Source organism: Podarcis bocagei, assembly GCF_964188305.1.
Source record: "Podarcis bocagei genome assembly, chromosome: 8".
Taxonomy (NCBI): domain Eukaryota; kingdom Metazoa; phylum Chordata; class Lepidosauria; order Squamata; family Lacertidae; genus Podarcis; species Podarcis bocagei.
Window position 1 is genome coordinate 84,438,962 of NC_138133.1, and position 24,657 is coordinate 84,463,618.

Consider the following 24,657-nt stretch of genomic DNA (forward strand, 5'->3'; position numbering starts at 1 on the left):
GGGAGCAGGCCCTGCAGTCCTCACCCAGCCGATGGTCCGAGGCCTCACCGCAGCAGGAGTCCCTTTATAGCTGGGAGGAAAGGGCCTGGGCCACGCCCCCTGGGCCAGTTGGAAAAGGCCCTGGAAGGGAGCAGGCCCTGCAGTCCTCACCCAGCTGAGAGAAAAGTTATTTTGGTTTATACAATTCATTTGGATTTTGTGCAAAGGCTTGAAGGGAATGGCTGAGAATGGACATAGTCTCCCATCTGTGAAAGTCATATGGATGTTGCAAGACAACTCAGAGAGATGGAGATCTTGGTGTTCTGTCTCACCTGCTGTTTTCAATTGGCCGGCAATTCTAGCCAAAGTGGTTGCTGTCCCATTGATGTTAAGAGTCCAACTCCCATCAGGCCCAACTAACATGGAAAGTGGTGAGGGATGATGTGAACTGTAGTCTAGCAACACTGATTACCCCGGCACTAGATAAGGGGCACCTGTCAATATCACATGTACATAACTGAAATGCAACCTACTTTCTCTAACAGGACACCATCGACGAGTTGGCGTATGTCAGCCTATTTTTAGTGCAAGTATTTATCATAGCACACTCCATTGGGCCAGGTAATTGCTCACATTATGTTATGATCCCCTTAAGTGATCTGCAAGATATTAATTGGATAGAGGAATATTTGAGTTCTATGGTGAAATGTTGATCCATGTCATGAACCCTTTCTTTCCACCAAGGTCCACTTCCAAATGTAATTGTGGTGGCAATGTTCCTCCAGTCGTCACGGGCCTCAGCCTTTGTGATTGCGGGATTTGTGCAGTGGTTCACACACCTTCTTATGATGATGGTGTTCCTTCAAATTGCGGTGAGTGATATTGATAGTCAGCTTGATCCAGGGAGCAAGGTTTCGTCAGTGAGCTACATCCATCTCTGTTCCTCACCATTATCCACCCACCCAGCCCTCGGGTAAAACCCAAGATATGAAGCCATAACCTCAGATGGATGGATTTGTCAGCATTCTTGTCTTGTGCTTTGTTCAATGTGAATGTTAAGGGTATCTTGAAGATGTGCATATTTTCTAATAAGTTCAAACAATCTGAACAATATTCAAATGCCCAGTTGGCCATGAAAACCACTGCTTAGCCTTGAGCAAATTGCTCTTGCTTTCAGGAAAGGAGCCATAGTTTTGTGTGCAGAAAGTCCCAGACCTGATCTCTGGTATCTCCTGGAAAAGACTTCTGTCTAAGGACCTGCTGCCAGGCAGTGTACTGAACTGGTTGGACAAGTTGTCTGACTCCGTACAAAGCAGTTTCATATGTTCATCTTTGTCTGCTGCCAGGTGGTCTGGGCCTTAACCAGGAACTGCTTTAGCCAAAGGGTCAGAGCTGCTGTAGACTGTATATGCTCAAGGCCACTACAGATATGGAAGGGAATAAGGAGTATGTAACTTCAGCTTCTGTCAGTGGCATAGCGTGGGTTGCTGGTGCCCAGGACAGGGCAAGTGTTGCAACTCCCTGAACTGGGCATTGGTCAGTCTCTTTGCTGGCCAGTATCTAATCAAGGGATCTAATCAATCACTCCTTGCAAAGTAGTCCCAACTTGGGAGTAGAGATAAGGCAGAGAAATGCAAAGCCAAGAGCACCGCTGTGTTGCCTTGCCCTCCTGTCCTTGGAAAAAGGTGTTCTGGGCAACAAACATGGCTCCATAATTGCTTTCCCCCTTCCTCTTCCTCCCTCCCTCCTTGGTGGGCTCACTAAAACCACCCTTCCCCTCTCCTTCTCGGTCAGCCCAGGGGTGGGGCATGTGGGGGTATCCCTTCACCAGCCGTGAGGAGAAGAAGACGCTGCTGTCGCCGCGCCCCATAACCCCGCCCTGGGTGTGGCTTGCCTCCCCGCAGCTCATGCCTTGAGGTGGGAGCCTGTTGTGGCAGCGCCTGATTGCTCTCCTTCAGAAATTTGTCTCCAGGACCATGCACCACCTGCCCCACACTATGCCACTGGCTGATGGGATTGGTAGAATGTGTGAAGCCTCTGAGTTTACTACTCTACATAAGAAATCTTCCAGCCTACTGCACACATCTCAATCCTCTACTTCCAGTAGTTGAGTGGGTTGCAGGATACACACTTCTTATATCATCAAACCTTGTGCTCATGTACCCTAAGCTCAAAAGAACAGCTGCTGTTGGAGGAAGTAGCAATATACAGTCATCACTTGGTTTCCCCACTCTCTAGCAGTAGTGAGGCAAGCAAGCTGACCCCTGCTGCTACGACCCATCTTACCTGTAGAAGGGCTCTTTTTGTAGAGCATGAAGAAGTAGCCAGCAGTTCACCACTGAAAACTCCTCTGGTCAAAGCTAAAGGGTTTGGGGATGGCTGTTTGTTAAATGTAGTGGAGAAGACCATCCTTGAGGAGGTACTCACTCTTAGGTATAGGTGAGATGATCACATTTAGCAGTGGTCCTGATAGGTCCTCCAAGCAAGACAGGAGCAGCATTTTGGACGGTGGCATGGGCAGGGGCCTGCAATATCCTCCAGCTTATCCTATGCCAGAAACTCAGGCTGAGGATAGAGAATCAGAAGGAGCCTCAATGAAGTGTCAGCAGAGCACCGTGTAGAACACGTGGTTCCCAACCTTTTTTTGGCCGTACCCCACCTAAGCATCTCTAAAATCCTGATGCTCCCCCCTTGACATATTACTCTTATTATTCTAAAAGTGCACTCATATTCACATGTTAAAATAGTTAATATCTATTCACTGATAATAATTCATTCTAAAATTGCCCCCCCCCCTAAAATTCAAGTTGCCTCCCTGTCGGGTGTGTGCCCCACGATGGGAACTACGAGTCTAGAAGCACTTTGAGCTCCTGGGTGGGGGGAGGGTCCCAGAATGATATGTGTGCGAAATATGGATGAATACAATTCTCTATTATGCTCAAGTCTGTCCTTTTCATCTCCAGGTAAAAATCGGGACCTACAGCTTCCTTATGTTCTTGCCTTTCTGTGGAGGCCTGTTTTTTTTCCTCTTCAAGAATTTCCCAGAAACCAAGAATAGGACCTTTGTGGATATTAGAAGAATCATAGCACTCCAGAAGCTTAGGAAGTCCAACCTTATGAAACTGACAGAAAAGTAGAAACTTGGGAAGCAACCCATGCAGTTTATTTATTAAATTGTGTTTAATAATGATTCAATAGAGCCCTTCTTGCTATCCTTTACTTGTCTTAGCCCAGTTGACATACTTATAATAGCAGTTTCCCTCCTGGTTTGAAGGCACAGCCTTCATTTTAATGTTAATCCCCCCCCCCCGGGCATATTCAGGCTATTCTGTGAACGTAGTTAGATTTCCACAAAGCAGCAGATCTAAACCTCACTAGCTACCACCCTTCCAGGTCTTAGTAGCTGTTTGTGAACATTGTGTGAACAATATTCTGGGTGGTCTGAAGCACATACAGCCCTGGGATAGACTGCAGCTCAATGGCTGCAATTGCAGCTTGGGAATTTGAAAGAGGCTTTGCAAGTCTGATTGGAAGCCTGTGAGGAGAGAGAGGGAGATGCTTAACTCATACTGAAGAAGCCTTAAATCAGAGATGAGGAAACAAGTGACCTTCTAGATATTATTAGATTGAAGGTCCATCATCCCAAGCCAGGAAGGCCAGTGGTCATATATGATGGGAGTTGGGGTCCAAGAGGCTCCCCAATCTTGGCTTAACTCAGGCTGCCCATATATACCAGGGGTGTACATCCACTTTGAATGAAGTCTCAATCTGGAGCTAAAGCAGCCTGCTTTGGGCATATTCAGACTGCTACTAAAGTGAAGCCACTCTCTTCCTAAGCAGTCTAAAGCAAATCAGCCTGATTTCAAAGCTTCAGAGCTCTGAAGAGCAGTTAGAAGCAATTGTTGTTTCACCTCTGGCAGCAAAATATTTTGAGACGGTCCTGCCTGCTGTCATTGCTGAAAAGCCTTCCCTTTACTCTTGCATTGAAACAGAAACAGTCATTTTGCCACTATCCTATTCTTGCTTTCTCACACCAGTAATTAATCCACATTAAATGATTGTGAGAGTACGATTCTAAACCAGTCTCCTTTGTACACAGTGATTATGCATCATCTTGGTTCTCAACTGTCAACTGTTTCTTCTAGAACCTTCCAACTTCCTCCCCCAATTGGCTCCTGCAACACTGCTAAGAGTTCCATTTGGCTTATTTCAAAAGAATTTAGGGTGTGGCTCAATTATTCTTCAACTTGCCAGTAATAGAAAACGACTGTAAGTTTGAGTGCTTTTTGCCTGCTCACCCTCAAATATTTCTATCAAAACTCCCCTACAGAGGTTGGGGTGGCCACCTCCTCATCCTGACCCTTCCAGGGAAGAAGAAGAGGAAGACAGTATAGATTTACAACAGGGGTTTGAGGGAGGTCGCAGCTCAGAGGCAGATGAGGGGGAAAGCTGTGAAATCATAGGAGAGCTGGAACAACACCCAACTGGCACATTGTCATTAGAAAGCATCCCAGACCCTCCATCTCCCAGAACCTGGCGAGCCTTAAAAGTAGGAGAGCAAAGAGCTCAAAGACACAGGGCACGTAGCAGCACCTTTAGAGGAGATGATGAGAATGACAAATGAGGAAGTGGTGGGGGGGGGGGAGATTCATTCGGGACAACGCCATTATCCAAGAAGCTGGGTTCTATAGCCTCTCTCTGTGAAGATTGAAATAAAAAAGGAAGGTAAGAAATGTTTCCTTGTCTTTATACTTTCCTGGGCAACCAGCCGGGAACTGTGGACAGCATCCTGACAGTGTAGCTTCATTATCTCTGGGGGAGAGGCTTTGGGTGGAAGCTGTTTAAACCTACCCTGCCCACTTTCTGAACACTTTGCATTCTGGAGCATTTATTGGTGTTTCCTGTTTTTGTCCCCCTCCCCCCCAGCAGACAGAGGAGTGTGTCTGCCATGGATTCAGCATGGTTTCTATGTCCCCCCCTTTCATTTCCGCTTGGTATTTTGTTTTTGTTTTTAAATGATATTTATTGAGAATTTAAAATTACAGAGAGAAAAAAGGAAAAGGAAAAAAGATAGACAAAAAAGGAATTAAACAATACAAGTCAATAAAAACAAAAAAAAACAAAACAACAAAAAACAAAAAAACAAAACACACAATACATCAAAAACAAAAACAAAAGCAAACCAAAAATTTAAAAACAAATCCAATATTCCCAAATCTTTATCTTTCGTTAACTTGTTTCATCGACCTCCTCACACCTCCCTTTTTTGTATTCTAGTTATTAATTATCTCAGCAAATCCTTTCCATCTTTCACTATATTCTGTCATTAAATTACCTTAATTTATTTTAACCTTATCTTACCATAAAAAGCCCTAAAGCTTAAAACTTAAAACTTATTTATACATAATTCCTTTTAGCATTTCTACTAAAGCCAAATAGTTTCATTCCAACATTTTTCCTAACACTCATTAATTTTACAATAATTCTCTAAATGAATTTTTAAACTTTCTTCCAATCTTCATCCATCGTCTCTTCTTCCTGGTCTCGGGTTTTATCAGTCCTTTCTATCCCTTCCATCTAGTCCATCAACCTGGTGACCTTCTATCCGAGGCTCTTAAGTCTTTTCCATGTCCCTTCTGCAGGTCTTCTTCATGTTTATACCTGCACTTTACTTTGTCTTCTGCTGATCTTATTCTTAATTTCCTTCCTTTCTCACTGAGGGGTAGACTCCAACTTGACAATATCTTTATCCCTTCTCGACAGGTCAGCCCATTCTCCATAGTCAGCACTGAAATCCAAAAGATATTTGAAGGCATGTTTCAAAGTCCCTCCAAGGTTAAAGGCCCCCACAACTCCAAACTCCTCCTGGCCCAAAACCAGATCCCAAAAGTCAAAACATCCCTGCATAGGGGGATCTCTCCAACTTCCCACCTCCAAACCAAACAGTACTCCATCTCTCCAAATCTGACTTTCTCCAGGTTCAGTCATCAGAAACAACAACTTATGTTCCTGCAACTTATGTTACTTGAGGTTCAGCAACAACCTCCTTTATCTTCTGCACAAGTTGCCCTGTCAAAGCAAATTCCTGGGTTGGTTCCTGAGTGGTTTCTATATAGGCATTCACTATTTGTCCAAAATTGCTAACTGCAACAGTCATCAAATCCATCTTCTCATGTAGCTGTTCCAGTAAAGCGCTTGTCTTGCAAAAAGCAAGCACTAAGGCTTCTTCTGGGCACATTCTTGTTCAAGGTCAATGTCTGGTTCTCACGATCTTTAATCTCTACAGCTGTAGAATTCCCCAGATCGACTCCAGCAACAGTTTCACAAGCTCCCTCTAGAGGAAACAATTTCTGTTTGTATTCGTCTTTTTAAAAGCAGATCCAGCAACAAAATTCCTTTTGTTTTTCAGATATTTTGTTCCTTTTAAATGCAAAAGGAAACATTGGAATCAATATGTTTCTCTTTTCTAACTATCTGTCAAAAAATGTTTTATTCACAGTCAATGAACTTCCCCAAAGCGTCTGTCTCTGACACCCAGTTCCCAGGTTCAAGACGGTGGAAATTTATCTTTCTTTACTCTCTCTCCTGCAGGTTTAAACAATCTAAGATTTCCCCCCTCTTCTCCTGATTCCAAGGGGGGTTTGGTAGTTTTAACTGATGGAGATTTAGTCCTTTACAGACGACTTACCAGACTTTAGCTTGCAGTGTCTTTGCTTCAATCTATTTACAAAAGCGGAAGGCGGACTTCCTGTTTAGACCTTCCTGCTTCGGTGCCAAATTAAGATGTTTCATAGTCCAATTTTTGTTCTACTCACGGGTAGTTGTTTAAAGTCCAATTGTCCACAGGAAAAAGTCAGCGCTCTCCGGCAACAGCAATGCGGCTTCACTCCGTGAAAAGAGCAGTCGATTTGAAGCACCGCGCCACTCACCCCACGTCACTCCGGATCCCCGAAACCGGGTTTCCCCACGAGTATGGGAGGCGCAAAAGCTGCCAGCCGAATCCCACGTCCACAGGCTTCTCCCGCCTGTGGTTTCTGGTGGGTCTCCGCCTCGCCGTGGTGGTTCAGACCCTCATTCCCACGAAGCGGATTCCTCCCGATCAGAGGAAATCCGCCACATTTCCGCTTGGTATTTTGGACTTGCTATTTGTTAATTTGGGGTTTTCTATGATATTTAAAATTTCTAGGATGGCATACCCTCCAACATGCTGGGTCCCAAAACTTGGGCGTGACTAGTTTGAGATCTTGGAGCCCCCAAAACATGTTTTTTTCAGGGCCGTACTCTGGCAGCACAACATGGCAGCCAGAAACCCATGTTTTGGGGCACTGCACGAGATCCCGGCCCCATTTTTATCGGGGTGAGATTCCAGCGCCCAAAATGGCTGCACGAAAAAAATGGGATGTGCTGGTGGGACGAGTGTGGAAAGACTAGTGTAGTCCCAGAAGTCATGGGGAAAACATGAAAAGCAGCTGACACAGAGAGAGAGATGAAGAAGGACCACAGAATGTTTGGAGTCTTTGCATAGCCTCAGTAATGAAAAAGGCAACTAGTGGAAAAACCTCAAGCTAAGAGGTCTGGGATTAAGAGTGCAAAGCACCAGGTACAAGTTGAATCTTGACTTGATGTTTCAGTTCATTCAGCTGCAGCTGAACCAATAAGGTTGCCCTAGATGCAGCTGTTTCTGATGTGATACTGGTGGATACGGCACTGGAGACCCAACAGGACCTCACTGTGGCTGTGAACCCTAGTCCAGGTGAGTACACAACCTAAGCAACTACATAGTAGTGACCTGGTTGACCGCCATCACCCTGCCCAGAAGTGGGGAACAGTCAGTATAGGTCTTATGCAATACCACAAGGATTCTCCAAGTGTTGAGTGGGAAATAAGAAACAATAAAGCTCCCTTTAGAGGCTACTTGTAAGTAGGTTTGGAGGAATGCCACAGGTCTGGCTGCCACGTGAACTGAGGTAGGAGGCAATTCATCTGACCTTGATCCTTCAGCAGCTGTTAAGAAGGGTGCCATCCCATTTGGTGAGAGGTTCAACTCTTTGAGAATACATATCCAAGAAAATGATGTAGAGGAGAGAATGCATAAAGGCCTTTCTTCACCCAGGCCTTTGGCTAATTAAACAATCTACGGACGTAATCAAGAATACTGGCAATAGCAGCACATGAACTCTCTACAGCTTCGGGCTTTGTTGAAATGTTCAAATAATCAGTGTTCAAGGACCAAAGCAATTCCTTCCCACAATATTTAAACTAAAAAAAGATGTGGTGATGGCCACTGGGGTAGTGGCAAATCAGTGTAGGAGACCCCCATAACCACCCTCCTAGGCATGGCCAAAAATGTAGGCTTCTTCATTGTCCTAAATTTCCCTTCCACTGTACCACTGGTGGTAACCCTTAGATTAGAGGACCTTTTGAGAGAGGAGGTGGGGATTAAGGAGCTCATGGAGGAGGCCAGGTCTTTCAGTGACTGCTAGCCCTAATGCATAAATGGAACAACTTCAGAGGCTGTAGAGCAGGGACATGTTGCAAGACACAAAATAAAGCAAAAACACAGGCAGTCACACTTCCATGCCTTGATTGTAACCTGCTGGTCTGATCCTCTTCTGTACTTATGTTCTGTCAACAGCACTCTCCTATTCTCTAACAGGTCAGCCATTTCCCCCGACTCTCAAAAAGAAACCATGAAGAAAACGCAGGTGGCATCCAAAGCACCCAGAACACCCAAAGCACCCGCTGCACCCGGTTCACCCAGGAAACCCAGTGCACCCAGTAAACCCAGTAAACCAAGTAAACCAAGTGCACCCAATGAACCCAATGAACCCAGTGAACCCAGTGAACTCAGTACACCCATTGCACCCATTGCACCCATTGCAGCAACCAGTCATGAGGTGAGCTTGAAGAATCTGTAGAATCCACTGAGTTTATAAAAACTGAAAACCCATGTTGTTATGTAATTGTTTCCCAAGGTTCAGAAAGGGATGAAAACCAATTGTACGATATAGCATGCAGTACTTTAGGTGGCATTCAGACTTCCGGAGCAATCCAAACCCAAGCAGAGTAGCAGTAGGGCAAGATGAAGCTGCCTAGTTCCTCCATCATTGCTGGCTGGATCAGAAGGCTGGGCGAAGGAAAAAGCCTGCTCTGTATTACCCCACCCTGGAGATAACCTGGCATTTGGGCATAGATCAGGCCAGATGCCATCAAGCGACAGCAGTAGGGCCAGCATGGGATTCAGTGGATGCTGAACTATCTGATCCCCTCCTCACCTATACTAAGCAAGGATCCCATCAATTTTGCTTCCACCTGACCACAGTGAATGGAACGGAAAGCTGTGCAGCAGCAGGGCGAGGCTTGCAGAGAGTCATTATGGGGTGTGGGGGTGGAGGGAGATGTGAGCTCCACCTGTTTCTCCACCACGGAGGACCATGGAGGGTTGGGTTGCAGGCTTACTCATGCTTAGAGTAATCCGATGGGTAGACTGCAAGTATAACCAAACCTGGATTCAGTTTACTATATTTAAAAGTTTATGACCATCTGCTAATATCAAGGATGGACAGCAGATCATATGCCTCAATGACACATAATTGGTGCTTTCTTTTGTCCTTTTGTCCTTTTTTCATTTTTTGTTTTGTTTTGTTTAATAAGGAACTTGTCAGGGGAATGCCCTTCCCACAGAGAGTCCCCTTTCAGGCAGCAAGTTAATATCTCTGTATTCTTCCGGGCTCTTGAATTCAAAATCAAACAAGCCTGTCTATTTGAACTACAGTCAATTCCCTATCATGGTTTTAGGGTGCAGTTAAGTTGACTTTAAGTTGTTCGGTTTGCTCTGACTTTTGGATGCTTTACCTTGCATTTGTGCTGTTTACCACTGGTAAGCACTTTTTACCTTAAAGGTAAAGGTAAAGGTACCCCTGACCATTAAGTCCAGTCATGACCGACTCTGGGGTTGCGGTCCTCATCTCGCTTTATTGGCTGAGGGAGCCGGCGTACCACTTCCGGGTCATGTGGCCAACATGACTAAGCTGTTTCTGGCGAAACCAGAGCAGCACACAGAAACGCCGTTTACCTTCTCCCCAGAGCGGTACCTATTTATCTACTTGCACTTTGACGTGCTTTCGAACTGCTAGGTTGGCAGGAGCTGGGACCAAATAACAGGAGTTCACCCCATTGCGGGGATTCGAACCGCCGACCTTCTGATCTGCAAGCCCTAGGCTCTGTGTTTTAGACCACAGCACCACCCGTGTCCCTTACCATATATATATATATACCACTGGTATATTTCTTTGTTTTTAACTTGGTTGTATTATGGATTTTAATATGATGGTAAGCCGTTCAAAGGCCCAAGTTAATGGTTGTTATGCTGATAATAAGAACCTGCTGGATCAGGCCACTGGCCTACCTGGGCCAGCATCCCATTCTCACTGAACCAACCAGATTCTGATGAGAAGCCCCCAAGCAAGACCTGAGTGCAACACTCTCCCCTCCTATGGCTTCCAGAAACTGGTATTCTCTGACTCCAAAAGTGTAGCGCCATTGTGGCGTAATGGTTAGAGTGTTGAGGTAGCACCCTAGGAGAGGAGGGTTCAAATCCCCACTCAGCCTTGACCCAACAGTGTGACGCGGCAGCTAAAAAAGCCAATGCAATTCTGGGCTGCATCAATAGGAGTATAGCATCTAGATCAAGGGAAGTAATAGTGCCACTGTATTCTGCTCTGGTCAGACCTCACCTGGAGTACTATGTCCAGTTCTGGGCACCACAGTTCAAGAAGGACACTGACAAACTGGAACGTGTCCAGAGGAGGGCAACCAAAATGGTCAAAGGCCTGGAAACGATGCCTTATGAGGAACGGCTAAGGGAGCTGGGCATGTTTAGCCTGGAGAAGAGGAGGTTAAGGGGTGATATGATAGCCATGTTCAAATATATAAAAGGATGTCACATAGAGGAGGGAGAAAGGTTGTTTTCTGCTGCTCCAGAGAAGCGGACACGGAGCAATGGATCCAAACTACAAGAAAGAAGATTCCACATAAACATTAGGAAGAACTTCCTGACAGTAAGAGCTGTTCGACAGTGGAATTTGCTGCCAAGGAGTGTGGTGGAGTCTCCTACTTTGGAGGTCTTTAAGCAGAGGCTTGACATCCATATGTCAGGAGTGCTCTGATGGTGTTTCCTGCTTGGCAGGGGGTTGGACTCGATGGCCCTTGTGGTCTCTTCCAACTCTATGATTCTATGATTCTATGATTCTATGATTCTATGATTCTATGATTCTATGATTCTATGATTCTATGATTCTAGGGCCAGCCACCATCTCTTAGGCCAACCTACCTCACAGGGTTGTCGTGAGGATTTAATGAAGAGGAGAACCATGCAGCACTACTTTCAGATCCTTGGGAGATAAAGGTGGTCTCTAAATGTACTAAACACAAATAAGTAAATAAAACAAAATAGTAGATAATAACCATCATGACTAGCAGGAGATGGTGTGGCAATGATGATTATGTTCAGCTGGAGTAGCCAAAGTATGCAAATGATGCCATTATAAAATAATGTCTTAATGTTTCACTCTATCTTCCAGTCTACAAACGTTTTAGTGATAACTGTAGTTAATCAAGAGTTATTTAATATAAGTATTCTGCCCTGTACATTCTCATTATGTTTCTTCTTCTTCTTCTTCTTCTTCTTCTTCTTCTTCTTCTTCTTCTTCTTCTTCTTCTTCTTCTTCTTCTTTCTGCAGGATGTCCCAATGAGGCTTATTTGGATTTCAATGGCTGTCTGCTTAATTACTGTACAATATGGATACAATATGTGGTTACTCTACACCCCTTTTGTGGTAAGATAGCCCTGCGTAGCACGTGGTTTCTTAAAGCAGGGGTTATTGTAGGCCTGGGAAACCTTTTCTCTGTTGAGCACCACATTCCTTTTGGGATAAATTGATGGGGATCATAGGCTGGCACTGGTGTAGCCAGATCCCAAACCAGGTAGGACACTGCTGCAAATCTCTCTCTCTCTCTCTCTCTCTCTCTCTCTCTCTCTCTCTCTCACACACACACACACACACACACACACACACAGAGAGAGAGAGAGAGAGAGAGAGAGAGAGAGAGAGAGAGACTCATAGCAATTTCCTTCTTAAGTTTATCAAAAAGAAAGAAGAGAGGATAGTTATAGTCAATTTCCTAATGCATCCTGCTTTAGAAGCCAGTATATGACAAGTTACTGCTGAGTAAACAAATGTAGAGTGCTCCTTGCTCTTTTGAGTCTAGATATTTAAAAAGGCAAATATTTGCCTATTTTCACTGGTGAAAGTGTGGACAAAACTTTTGTGACATACAATATGGTGTGGCAGGTAAGTCCCACCCCAAATAATTGATCACAAGATGCAGTGCACACACACTGTTTGAATGGCAATGCCTATTAACTTGGGGAGCGGGTGCTGGCCCACTTAGATAGTCTATGGGAGGAGGGAAAGGGACCTCAGCCCCGAGGAGTTGGACCCTATGATTCCTAGCTCTCAATGTGAGTGGGAGAGACATGCACACACTTTCTCAGGGCATCCCAAAATTGCCTGCAGATCCTAGGCCATCATTCAGTTGGTCCCAGGCTCTCACGTTCTGCTGCCACATGATCTCATGCCACATGAGCAGTCCTAATCTCAAGCATTTATTGTGCTTCTCCCTCAGCTCCTGCATGACTTGTTCAACATAACAACCTATGAAGAGATGGAAGATCCAGGTTCTCAGATGTACATTGTGGCTATCACCCTTGCTTTATTTCCACTTGGAGCCATTTTTGGGTCCATTCCTGTTGGTTATCTGGCCAATAGATTTGGCAGGTATCGGGATAAATTTGTAACTGGTGAATGACATGCCCTAGGATGGTGGGGAAGGGGAACAGATAGGTGCTGCTGATCTGCATGCCCCCAGTAACAGCTAATCAAATATGCAATATCATCACTTTAGCTGGATGGGATGTTAGGAAAGGACAAATACACCTCAAGAAGGGGTGTGTGGCACGGAGAGACACAGTGAGATCCATTTAGGTCCATGGAATCATACGTGAAAACCTTTGTCAGCTGATAAAGCTTTGTTTGAAGGTAGTCAGAACATGCCTACCAATTGCAAGATAATCCCACCAATGCAGTTTTGATCAATTTGGTTCTTAAGACATCATCTGACATACACCAGCAGATTTTCTAATATACAGCTGTGGAAGAAGCCAGGAGTTAGTGGTAGAACACATGTTTACATCCAGAAGATCCTATCTTCTGTCATCAGCACCCCTCGATTAAGAGATCTTATATAGCATGGCAGCAGGTTGCTAGCTCTGGTGGAAATGTGTGAGCAATGCCTCCTGAAATTTATTAAGGTAAAGAAAGTGTGTGAGTAATTTCACAGTGCTTGGGAGTAGAGGTTTCAAGGCCTTCTGTAGGTCTTTGTTTCCGCACATTACTAGCAAACCCAAGCTCCAACTACCGCACAATCACACAATTGCGCTCATTTCACATGCTAGCAAGGTTATGCTTAAAATTCTACAAGGCAGGCTTAAGCAGTATGTGGACCGAGAACTCCCAGAAGTGCAAGCTGGATTTTGAACGGGCAGAGAAACCAGAGACCAAACTGCCAACATGCGCTGGATTATGGAGAAAGCTAGAGAGTTCCAGAAAAACATCTACTTCTACTTCATTGACTATGCAAAAGCCTTTGACTGTGTCAACCACAGCAAAGTATGGCAAGTTCTTAAAGAAATGGGAGTGCCTGATCACCTTATCTGTCTGCTGAGAAATCTCTGTGTGGGACAAGAAGCTACAGTTAGAACTGGATATGAAAAAACTGATTGGTTTAAAATTGGGAAAGGAGTAAGACAAGGCTGTATATTGTCTCCCTGTTTATTTAACTTATATGCAGAATTCATCATGTGGAAGGCTGGGCTGGATGAATCCCAATTAAGATTGTTGGAAGAAATATCAACAACCTCAGATATGCAGATGACGCAACTTTGATGGCAGAAAGTGAGGAGGAATTAAAGAACCTCCTAATGAGGTTGAAAGAGTAGAGCGCAAAATATGTTCTGAAGCTCAACATTAAAAAAACTAAGATAATTTGGTCGCATCACCTTCTGGCAAATAGAAGGGGAAGAAATGGAGACAGTGAGAGATTTTACTTTCTTGGGCTCTGATCACTGCAGATGGTGACAGCAGTCATGAAATAAAAAGACACCTGCTTTTTGGGAGAAAAGCAATGATAAACCTAGACAGCATCTTAAAAAGCAGAGACATCACCTTGCCAACAAATGTCCGCTTAGTTAAAGCTATGGTTTTCTCAGTAGTGATGTATGGAAGTGAGAGCTGGACCATAAAGAAGGCTGATCGCCGAATAATTGATGCTTTTGAATTATGGTGTTGGGGGAGACTCTTGAGAGTCCCATGGACTGCAAGAAGATGAAACCTATCCATTCTTAAGGAAATCAGCCCTGAGTGCTCACTGGAAGGACAGATCCTGAAGCTGAGGCTCCAATACTTTGCCCACCTCATGAGAAGAGAAGACCCTTGGAAAAGACCCTGATGTTGGGAAAGATGGAGGGCACAAGGAGAAAGGGATGACAGAGGGCGAGATGTTTGGACAGTGTTCTCGAAGCTTTCAATATGAGTTTGACCAAACTGTGGGAGGCAGTGGAAGACAGGAGAGCCTGGCATGCTCTGGTCCATGGGGTCATGAAGAGTCGGACATGACTAAACAACACTAGCAAACCAGAACAAATTATCTATAAAAGGATTAGGAGATTCCTGTATTTCTATAGCTCCTCTCCCCCCTTTGCTGCTTTGATGGTATCATATATTGACATCTTCCCACCTCACTGACCCCTTTCATTGTCTTTTCAGGAAAGGTGCTGTGAAGATAGCTACCTTTTTGAGTCTGATCCCTCCTGTCCTATTGGCTGTTGGTAATAACGTAAATGTCTATGAATTCACAATTGCTGTACGTTTCTACACTGGGATATGCACAGGTGAGTCAAGGTCCCAGGTTTAGTAGTTTGGCGTAGAATTCATCTTGTTAGTCTGTGCTGAGCAGAGACACTAAGCAATAGTTTGTTTTCACAACAGAGGGAGGGTGGGCTGCCAAAGAACCAAGTAAAGCAGCATCAGTGTGTCTCATTTCCACACACATCTCCCTAATTGACTTTGGAAACCAGTGTTGTGGCTCAGATAGGTCACCAAGGATGGAGTAACTGGTAGAGGTGGCATTGAAACTCTATAGGACTGTGAGTTGGAAAATGGATTTTTGTGAAATATGAAAAGAGGAATCGCTGTGCAGAATTATTATTATTTAAATATAAAGTATGTTTTATCCCAAGGCCTTGGGTTAATTAGCATACTAATTATTGTACCAAAGAACATACCACCATGGGTGTTGTTTGACCATAGTTTCCATCTGCCCCAGCCAATAGCTATTCCATGACTAATAGTTAGAGATTACATGAATTGTAGTCCACTACCATCAGATCCTGAAGCTGAGACTCCAATACTTTGGCCTCCTCATGAGCAGAGAAGACTCCCTGGAAAAGACCCTGATGTTGGGAAAGATGGAGGGCACAAGGAGAAGGGGACGACAGAGGATGAGATGGTTGGACAGTGTTCTTGAAGCTACCAGCATGAGTTTGACCAAACTGCGGGAGGCAGTGGAAGACAGGAGTGCCTGGCGTGCTCTGGTCCATGGGGTCATGAAGAGTCGGACACAACTAAATGACTAAACAACAACAAACCATCAGTTTGGCTAGTATTACCAACAGTGTTACCGTAGTTTGAATTAAATGATTTAATGTCATTTCTCAGAGATATACGGGCTCTGGGCAGGTTCCAACAAAAGAACATTCCCAAGCTGAAAGGCAGCTACTGAGAACACCTGTCCGTACTCCCTTGTGGGGGCTGGTTTGGTTCAGAGCTACAACTGGGTGGTGTTACCATATCTATGGTGTGTGATGTCATGGCTCCATATAGTTCCACTCAGCGGTCGGTGGCATTTTGCAGAATTCTACAAAAGAACACCTTAGAGACATGAGATATTACTTGCACATCCTACTGGAGCCTCAGGACTGTTCATGCATTTTTGTACATGTCACATGCTCAATGTGATTTATCTGTTTATTTATCAACTAAATAGGACTAATCTCCGTTGTTGTTCCTCTGTATCTTGGAGAGATCGCCCCTGGAAGCATGAGGGGAGCTATCGTCATGATGTCCCAGCTATTTTATTCTTTAGGCCTCTTTATGGGTCAGCTAATTGTTGCTAAAGACAACTTTAAAATGCGAGGAGGTAATTAAGATAAATTAATCCTTTTGCTTATACGAGACCAGACTCATGGCCACAGTTTCTCCACATTGTTGTCACTCTATCTTCTTGCACAGGTTACGTGATTGTGATGGGCATTTCTGGGGTCATGCCAATTTTTCAGATCATACTACTACCCTTCTTTCCTGAAAGTCCGAGGTATCTGCTCATTCAGAGGAAGAATGCAGAGAGTGCAAGGGAAGGTACAATACCCTGAACTGTATTGAGATTTCTAGTTGTGAGCATCATACATAGCCATGAGAATGCATCTGGCTGAAGAGACATCACCCACCATTGGCCAGAATAATGACCTCTCCCCATTCTAGCATTTTGAAATAATTGCTTATATTCCCATGTTATTAATTTAGAACCAACCACATCCATTTCATTACAATGTGCACACATATGAAATCTTAGTGTAAATGGTTATACACATGTTTATGGCCACTGGGCTTCCAATGGCTCCTAGTAATGATGGCGATACCTTACCTCTACTATTAGAGGCTGTTGTTTTGTTTTAGTTTTTATAGTCCTGCCGTTCACCAGGTGGTTGATGTTTGGAAAATATACATTAAAGCTGCAATGAAACAACTAATTCATAAAATGTATCTAAAACACCAATAAAAATATTTAAGTAGGAACTGAGTAAAATACCACTTCAATCAGCAATGTCACTGCCCACCCCCAGCCCCACTGCAAAAAAAGTCTGGACAAGGAAATGGTGTCTGCATGATGGGCAGGCTTGGTATATACTGAACAATTAGCCTGAAAACATGCAAAGATGCCAGCGTAAAACAGTTTCATGTGATATTTTCTGAGGAACTCATACACAGTACCACAGTGGAAGTGGTAGATAACTTTATAGGCAATTTTCCTGCAATGCAGTTTCATAGAATTGTAAAATTGGAAGTGAGCATGAGAATCATCTAGTCCAACCACCAGCAGTGCAGGCATATTTTGCCCAGTATGGGACTCGAACCCACAACTTTAGTATTAAGTACTTTACTGACTGAGTGGTGACTGAGAGAAGAAAGCAATGCATAAACAATTTCATTGGTTTCAGGCTGTTTCCAATACTTGCCCTATTCAGAGTAAGCCCATTGAAATTAATGGGCATGTCTGATGTAGTCTTAGTTTGAGTAGAACTTAGTTGGATACAACCCCATATAATTTGTGCTATGGCTGCATTCAGATATGAGGATTATTGCATTAGTTTTCCTGGTTATAAAGCTAGCACTTCTATCATAGAATTGCAGAGCCTGCATAGCTCAGTTGGTTAGAGCTTGGTGCTGATAAGGCCCAGGTTGCAGGTTCAAGCCCTGTATGGGATGGCTGTGTAGTCTTGCATTGCAGGGGGTTGGACTAGATGATCCTTAAGGTCCCTTCCAGCTCTGCAATTCTATGATTCTATACTTTGCAGGACTGGCATAGCCACAACCCCACACCTCCAAAGTGAGTGTATTAATGATAAGATGGATGAAATCCTGAGGGTCTTTTAGCCCCTATTTATAGCACAGCTTTTTTACTGCATTATCTGCAGCAACATTATGGAACTGCGACATTTTGATTGATATACTGTTATGCCAAGCAAATTCATATCCTATTTGTTTATCTATTATCAATCCCATCTTACATTTTACCTTGTTGCTAGAATCCCTTCAATTCATTTCAATGTCATCAGCATTCAAAAATTTTACAATATTTCTGTAAATAAGTTTTAAATTTCCTCCAATCTTCTTCCACCGACTCTTCTCCCTGGTCTCGGATTCTGCCAGTCATTTCCGCCATTTCCATATAGTCTATTAGTTGCATCTGCCATTCTTCCAAGGTGGGTAAGTCTTGTGCCTTCCAATGCTTTGCGATGAGTATTCTTGCTGCTGCTGTAGCATACATAGAGAAAGTTCTATCCTTCTTTAACACCAATTGGCCAACTATGCCCAGGAGAAAGGCCTCTGGTTTCTTTGGGAAAGTATATTTAAATACCTTTTTCAATTCATTATAGATCATCTCCCAGAAAGCCTTAATCCTTGGGCACGTCCACCAAAGATGAAAGAATGTACCTTCGATTTCTTTACATTTCCAACATTTGTTATCGGGCAAATGATATATTTTTGCAAGCTTGACTGGAGTCATGTACCATCTGTACATCATTTTCATAATATTCTCTCTTAGGGCATTACATGCCGTAAATTTAATCCCGGTGGTCCACAACTTCTCCCAGCCAGCAAACATAATATTATATCCTATATCTTGTGCCCATTTTATCATTGCAGATTTTACCGTTTCTTCCTCAGTATTCCATTTCAACAGCAGATCATACATTCTTGATAGTATCTTAGCATTGGGTTCTAACAGTTCTGTTTCTAATTTTGATTTTTCCACCTGGAAACCAATTTTTTTATCCAAATTATAAACCTCTCTTATTTGAAAATAGTGTAACAAGTCTCGCACCTTCTCTTTAAGCTTCTCATAACTCTGCAATTTCAATTTGTCACCTTCCTGTTCTAAAATTTCCCAATACTTTGGCCATTTGGCCTCCATGTTAAGTCTTTTCAAAGCTTTCACTTCCATAGGTGAAAGCCACCTTGGTGTTTTACTCTCCAGAAAGTCTTTATATCTTATCCAGACGTTGAACAATGCTTTCCTGACAATATGGTTTCTAAATGCCTTATGTGCTTTTACCTTGCCATACCACAAATATGCATGCCACCCAAATATATTGCCATAGCCTTCAAGATCCAAAACATCTGTATTTTTAAGAAGCAGCCATTCCTTCAGCCAGCAAAAAGCTGCTGATTCATAATAAAGTTTAAGGTCTGGCAGGGCAAACCCCCCTCTGTCTTTGGTATCAGTAAGTATCTTAAATTTTATTCTGGGCTTTTTGCCCTGCCAGACAAATCTAGATATATGTCTTTGCCACTTCTTGAAACAATCCATCTTATCAATGATTTGCAATGATTGGAATAAAAATAACATTCTCGGCAATACATTCGTGATGACTAGATTGCTTTTGTGCCTTTGTGTAGTTTAAACTAGCACATCCATGAACTACAAACTCAAAAGGAAATATACAGTGGTACCTTGTGTTACGTACCGTCCCCCTTACGAATGCTTCGGGTTATGCACTCCGCTAACCCAGAAGTAGATGCCCCTTGTTGAGAACTTTGCCCTGGGATGTGAGTGGAAGTTCTGCTCCAGTGGTGCAGCAGCAGTGGGAGGTGCCATTAGCAAAAGTACGCCTCATTTTACGAGCGGCTTCTGCTTACGAATGGACCTCCAGAACGGATTAAGTACGTAACACGAGGTACCACTGTATTTGCTTTTCTCTAATAGGGGTATAGGGACACAGGTGGTTCTGTGGGTTAAACCACAGAGCCTAGGGCTTGCCAATCAAAAGGTCACAGTTTGAATCCCCGTGGCGGGGTGAGCTCCCGTTGCTCGGTCCCTGCTCCTGCCAACCTAGCAGTTCGAAGTGCAAGTAGATAAATAGGTACCACTCTGGCAGGAAGGTAAACAGCATTTCCGTGCGCTGCTCTGGTTCGCCAGAAGCGGCTTAGTCATGCTGGCCACAGGACCCGGAAGCTGTACACCGGCTCCCTCGGCCAATAAAGTGAGATGAGTGGCGCAACCCCAGAGTCATCCATGACTGGACCTAATGGTCAGGGGTCCTTTTACCCTTTAATATGGGTATGGCGTGACACAACACCAGTTGTTGTTGGACATGTCGCCACTCTTTAAGTGCATGCATGCTTCTGTTCCCCTATTATTCACCCATGAAAGTGGCAGGGAAGAACTGTATGCCAAAATAGTACCCCAAATTTTTTCACGGTGCGAGAATTATAGTGCAAACCTCCTTCATTTTTTTAAGTTAATGGAGTTGGAAGCAGATTTTTTTCTGGAAGCAGTTGACATGGAAATGAATGCTAACCTTCTGCTAGATATCCAGAAGAGACCTTTAAGTTGTGGGAAGGGTCACATAAATTGTGGATATTATCAGGTAAATAAATGCCAGGAAGTGGAATAAAGCACTGTTTGAATGCAGCTGAACATGCACAATGATTGCTGACTCCTCCCCACTACTACCTACTGGGTTCCCCCACTCTGCAAGTTTTAGTTTCATTTGTATGTGACTTTCATTTTCTGAAAAAAGTCATTTTTGCTTTGAATAGCTTCCTTAACTCCATTCATTCACCACAGTGGCATCCCCTTGGCCCTGTTAGATATTATTACCAATCAGTGTTGTATATTCTAGCTGAACATCTATACTGACCATTTTAAATAATTCCCAGACATTCTAAAGAGATTTGACCCTCTGGACTTCCCCTTTCCTGCTTCCTTCTTAACAATATCCTCATTCTTCTGAGACTCTTATTCTACTGAATCCTAATTCTTTCTGCCTCTGTTCCCATGCAGAACTGAAGGTGCTGAGAGGCAAGGATGATGTGGAGAATGAAATGAATGAACTCCGTCAGGAGGACCTCTATGAGAAAGCAGAAAAGAACATGAATGCTGCTAAACTGCTATCATCCCCAAACCTGAGAACGCAGGTCATCACCATAGTTGTCTTGACAGGTGGTGCACAGCTTGACGGCATTGGTGCGGTAAGCAAAGCATTAGCCCCCCTTAAAAAAGAAGTTTGGAGGTGGAGCCAGATAATAGAGGGCTCATTGGGTTTAAAGGCTGTGGCATCAATTATCACTGCTTGTCTTTAGACACAGCCAAAGTATTTCTACTCAGGGAGCTACTCTGTGGGTTTTGTTGGGAGTTCAGTGCCCATCAGTCACAGCTAGGAGCTGCTGTCCAATAGCACCTGGAGAACCACAAGTTCTCCACCCATGCACAAGTTATAGTCAGACACTACGGGAAATATGGCATTGTCTGGGAGTAAATGTTTGACAGCTACAGAACAGTTGGGGTTAATTTGAATCATGCAGTGGAAAAGATTGATACTGAGCTTGGACTTGCCAATCAGAAGGTTGGCGGTTCGAATCCACACAACGGGGTGAGCTCCCATTGCTCCGTCCCAGCTCCTGTAAACCAGGCAGTTCCAGAGCATGCCCCAAAGTGCAAGTAGATTAATACTCCGGCGGGAAGGTAAACAGCATTTCAGTGCGCTGCTCTGGTGTTGGTGTTTCCATTGCGCCAGTAGCGGCTTAGTGATGCTGACCACATGACCCAGAAAAACTGTCTGCGGACAAACACCGGTTCCCTCAGCCTGTAAAGCGAGATGAGCGCAGGAACCCCAGAGTCATCTGTGACTGGACTTAACTGTCAGAGGTCCTTTACCTTTTTCTGAAATGTTGAGTGTACTACATTATTTGTGTGCCAAGACCCCATGACCCTGCAGTTCCTTAAGGGTGATTAATCAGACAAGGCAACAGCTTATGATTTTATGGGATCAAATAGGCCACAACTTTTATCGGTTACAGATGTGAGTGGTTTGGCATAGGCATTGGGTAAAGCCAAACTGTATCAGATTATATCATGCCTGCCCGCCTGCTGGGAGTACACCTAAGGAGAAACCACCTATGACCTACATCAAATAGGGGTACCCCCCCCCAGGATTCCCCATTTGAGGAGTGGTATGACCCTATTCCCTGTCTGGGCTTCAAACAGGATGCCTTTAACCAACGAAGAGCAGGCAGAGGCTACAACTTCCCCTCCAGCCAAGACCTAGGTTTACACAAAGGTCTCCTTAGCATTTACAGCTGGGGCTGAGAAACGGTTAAACCCTTAAAGGCATCTACCGTATTTTTCGCTCTATAAGACGCACCAGACCACAAGACGCACATAGTTTTTGGAGGAGGAAAACAAGAAATAAAATATTCTGAATCTCAGAAGCCAGAACAGCAAGTGGGATCACTGCGCAGTGAAAGCAGCAATCCCTCTTGCTGTTCTGGCTTCTGGGATAGCTGCGCAGCCTGCATTCGCTCCATAAGACGCACACACATTTTCCCTTACTTTTTAGGAGGAAAAAAGTGAGTCTTATACAGCAAAAAATACGGTACCATTCAGTGTAAGCAGTTGCTCTTGTTGTTTAGTCGTTTAGTGGTGTCCGACTCTTCGTGACCCTATTGACTAGAGCACGCCAGGCACTCCTGTCTTCCACTGCCTCCCGCAGTTTGGTCAAACTCATGTTGGTAGCTTTGAGAACACTATCCAACATCTCGTCCTCTGTCGTCCCCTTCTCCCTGTGCCCTCAATCTTTCCCAACATCAGGGTCTTTTCCAGGGAGTCTTCTCTTCTCATGAGGTGGCCAAAGTATTAGAGCCTCAGCTTCAGGATCTGTCCTTCCAGTGAGCAATCAGGGCTGATTTCCTTAAGAATGGATGTGTTTGATCTTCTTGCAGTCCATGGGACTCTCAAGAGTCTCCTCCAGCACCATAATTCAAAAGCATCTATTCTTCGACGATCAGCCTTCTCTATGGTCCAGCTCTGTGCTAAATAGACCAAGAGCTGTATATGACAATTTTCTATGATTGGGAATCATGCAAATTCTATTTACTTATTTATTAAATTTCTATACCACTTTATATTTTTAATAAAAACCTCGAAGCGGTGTACAGCATATTAAATCAATAAAACAATAGTCGGGCGATGTTCTTCCGGCCTCATGAGGAGCCTCTTTTATAGGGCTGGGTGAGTGTGGGCCTCGCCCCCTAGGCCAGGTGGAAAGGGCCTTGCAGGGAGCGGCCTCCACACCTCACAGTCAGGCGATTTTCCTCCGGTCTCATAAGGAGCCTCTTTTATAGGGCTGGCCATCCAACCTTTGTTTAAAAACCTCCAAGGATTCATTACATTGTCAAACAGCTGTTACTCAGTTACTGGTGCCCGCCGTGTGGAACGCTCACCCATTAGATGTCAAGGAAATAAACAACTATCTTACTTTTAGTAGACATCTGATGGCACTCCTGTTTAGGAGAAAGTTTGATGTTTTATTCTCTTTTTAATCTGTTGGGAGCTGCCCAGAGGGGCTGGGGAAACCCAGCCGGATGAGCAGGATATAAATAATAAATTGTTGTAATAGACTATATGGAAATGGCGGAAATGACTGGCAGAATCCGAGACCAGGGAGAAGAATTGGTGGAAGAAGATGGGAGGAAATTTAAAACTTATTTACAGAAATATTGTAAAATTTTTGAATGCTGATGACATTGAAATGAATTGAAGGGGTTCGAGCAACAAGGTAAAATGTAAGATGGGATTGATAATAGATAAACTAATAGGACATGAATTTGCTGAACCAGTTTTTAAAAGGGATACAAAAAAGGGAGACGTGAGGAAGTCAGGAAAATAAGTTAACTAAAGATGAGAAATCAAGAAAGAGGGAGTTTTCTTTTCTTTTATATGTGTTTTTTTTCTTCTTTATTGTGTGTTTAATGTTTGTATTTCTGTATTTTGTAATTTTGTATTTTTTGTTTTTGTATTTTTCTGAACTTTTCTATTGATAAAACCTAATAAAATATTATTATTAATAATAATAAAAAATTGTTGCTGTTGTTGTCAGAAAGTTCTTCCTGATATTTACAGTAGTTGGAATCTCCTTTCTTGTAACTAGAAGCCATTGGTTCGCGTCCTACCCCCTAGAGAAGGAGAAAAGAAGCTTGTTCCACGTGACAGCCCTTGAGATATTTGAAGATGGCTATCATATCTTCTTTCAATCTAATCTTATTCTGGCTAAACATATCCAACCCTTTCAACCATTCATAAGGCTTGGTTTCCAGACTCTTGATCATCTTGGTCGCCCTACTCTGCACACGTTCCAGCTTGTAATATCCTTATTAAATTGTGATTCCCAAACTGGACACATTACTCCAGAGACGCAGCTAGACTGGTAAAGAAATATCTTTTTGTATGCTTTGTATATGCATTATAACACGGTGAGACCAGATGGCACTGTGGAGTTCCATTTTTGCCAACGTGATTTCTCATATAATGTTCACCACGTGATTTCCTGAAACGCTTCTTTGATGTGTCTGGATCCAGCCCAGGTGTGGTCTGACCAAGGTTGACCAAGATTAGAATATTGATTATTCTTTTCTGATTTCAGGTGCACTATTATGTAGATATAATCTGCATGGCTGCAGGGGCAGATGAGAAGATGTTGCGGTGGCTTCGTATGGTCACAATTATTATTGGCTTAATTTCACTCTTGATCGCGGTAAGCCTTTTCCACTTCTATGTCTCTTTCCTTCTGAAACTCGCTGTTCTTCAAAGGAAAGAAATTTAAGTATCACAGTCTCCCCAACCCCACAACACAGCCCCATGAAAAATAAACATTTTTTTAATGATAGCATTATGAGAGGTCTCTGACCATTCTTTGTAAGAGAACCATAGTTATTTACA

The 24,657-nt window shown here is 43.6% G+C and overlaps 1 protein-coding gene across 5 annotated transcripts in view; it reads left to right on the top strand.

Annotated features, from left to right (window-relative positions):
- LOC308592809 (solute carrier family 2, facilitated glucose transporter member 5-like) overlaps window positions 1-24,657 on the top strand; it is a 56,497-nt gene that overhangs the window by 22,204 nt on the left and 9,636 nt on the right. For 2 of the 5 annotated variants that reach the window (XM_081204682.1, XM_081204686.1), the window contains 3 exons: window positions 525-600; window positions 724-851; window positions 2,943-3,169. In XM_081204682.1, coding sequence (XP_081060808.1) covers window positions 525-600; window positions 724-851; window positions 2,943-3,116 — 378 coding nt within the window. In that variant the 3' untranslated portion in view covers window positions 3,117-3,169. Of the gene's footprint in view, window positions 1-524; window positions 601-723; window positions 852-2,942; window positions 3,170-4,105; window positions 4,249-7,610; window positions 7,733-8,635; window positions 8,877-11,720; window positions 11,817-12,666; window positions 12,819-14,864; window positions 14,990-16,143; window positions 16,297-16,388; window positions 16,515-20,724; window positions 20,913-24,361; window positions 24,473-24,657 lie in introns of those variants that run through there. The other 3 variants (XM_081204683.1, XM_081204684.1, XM_081204685.1) reach the window with 3 other exon arrangements.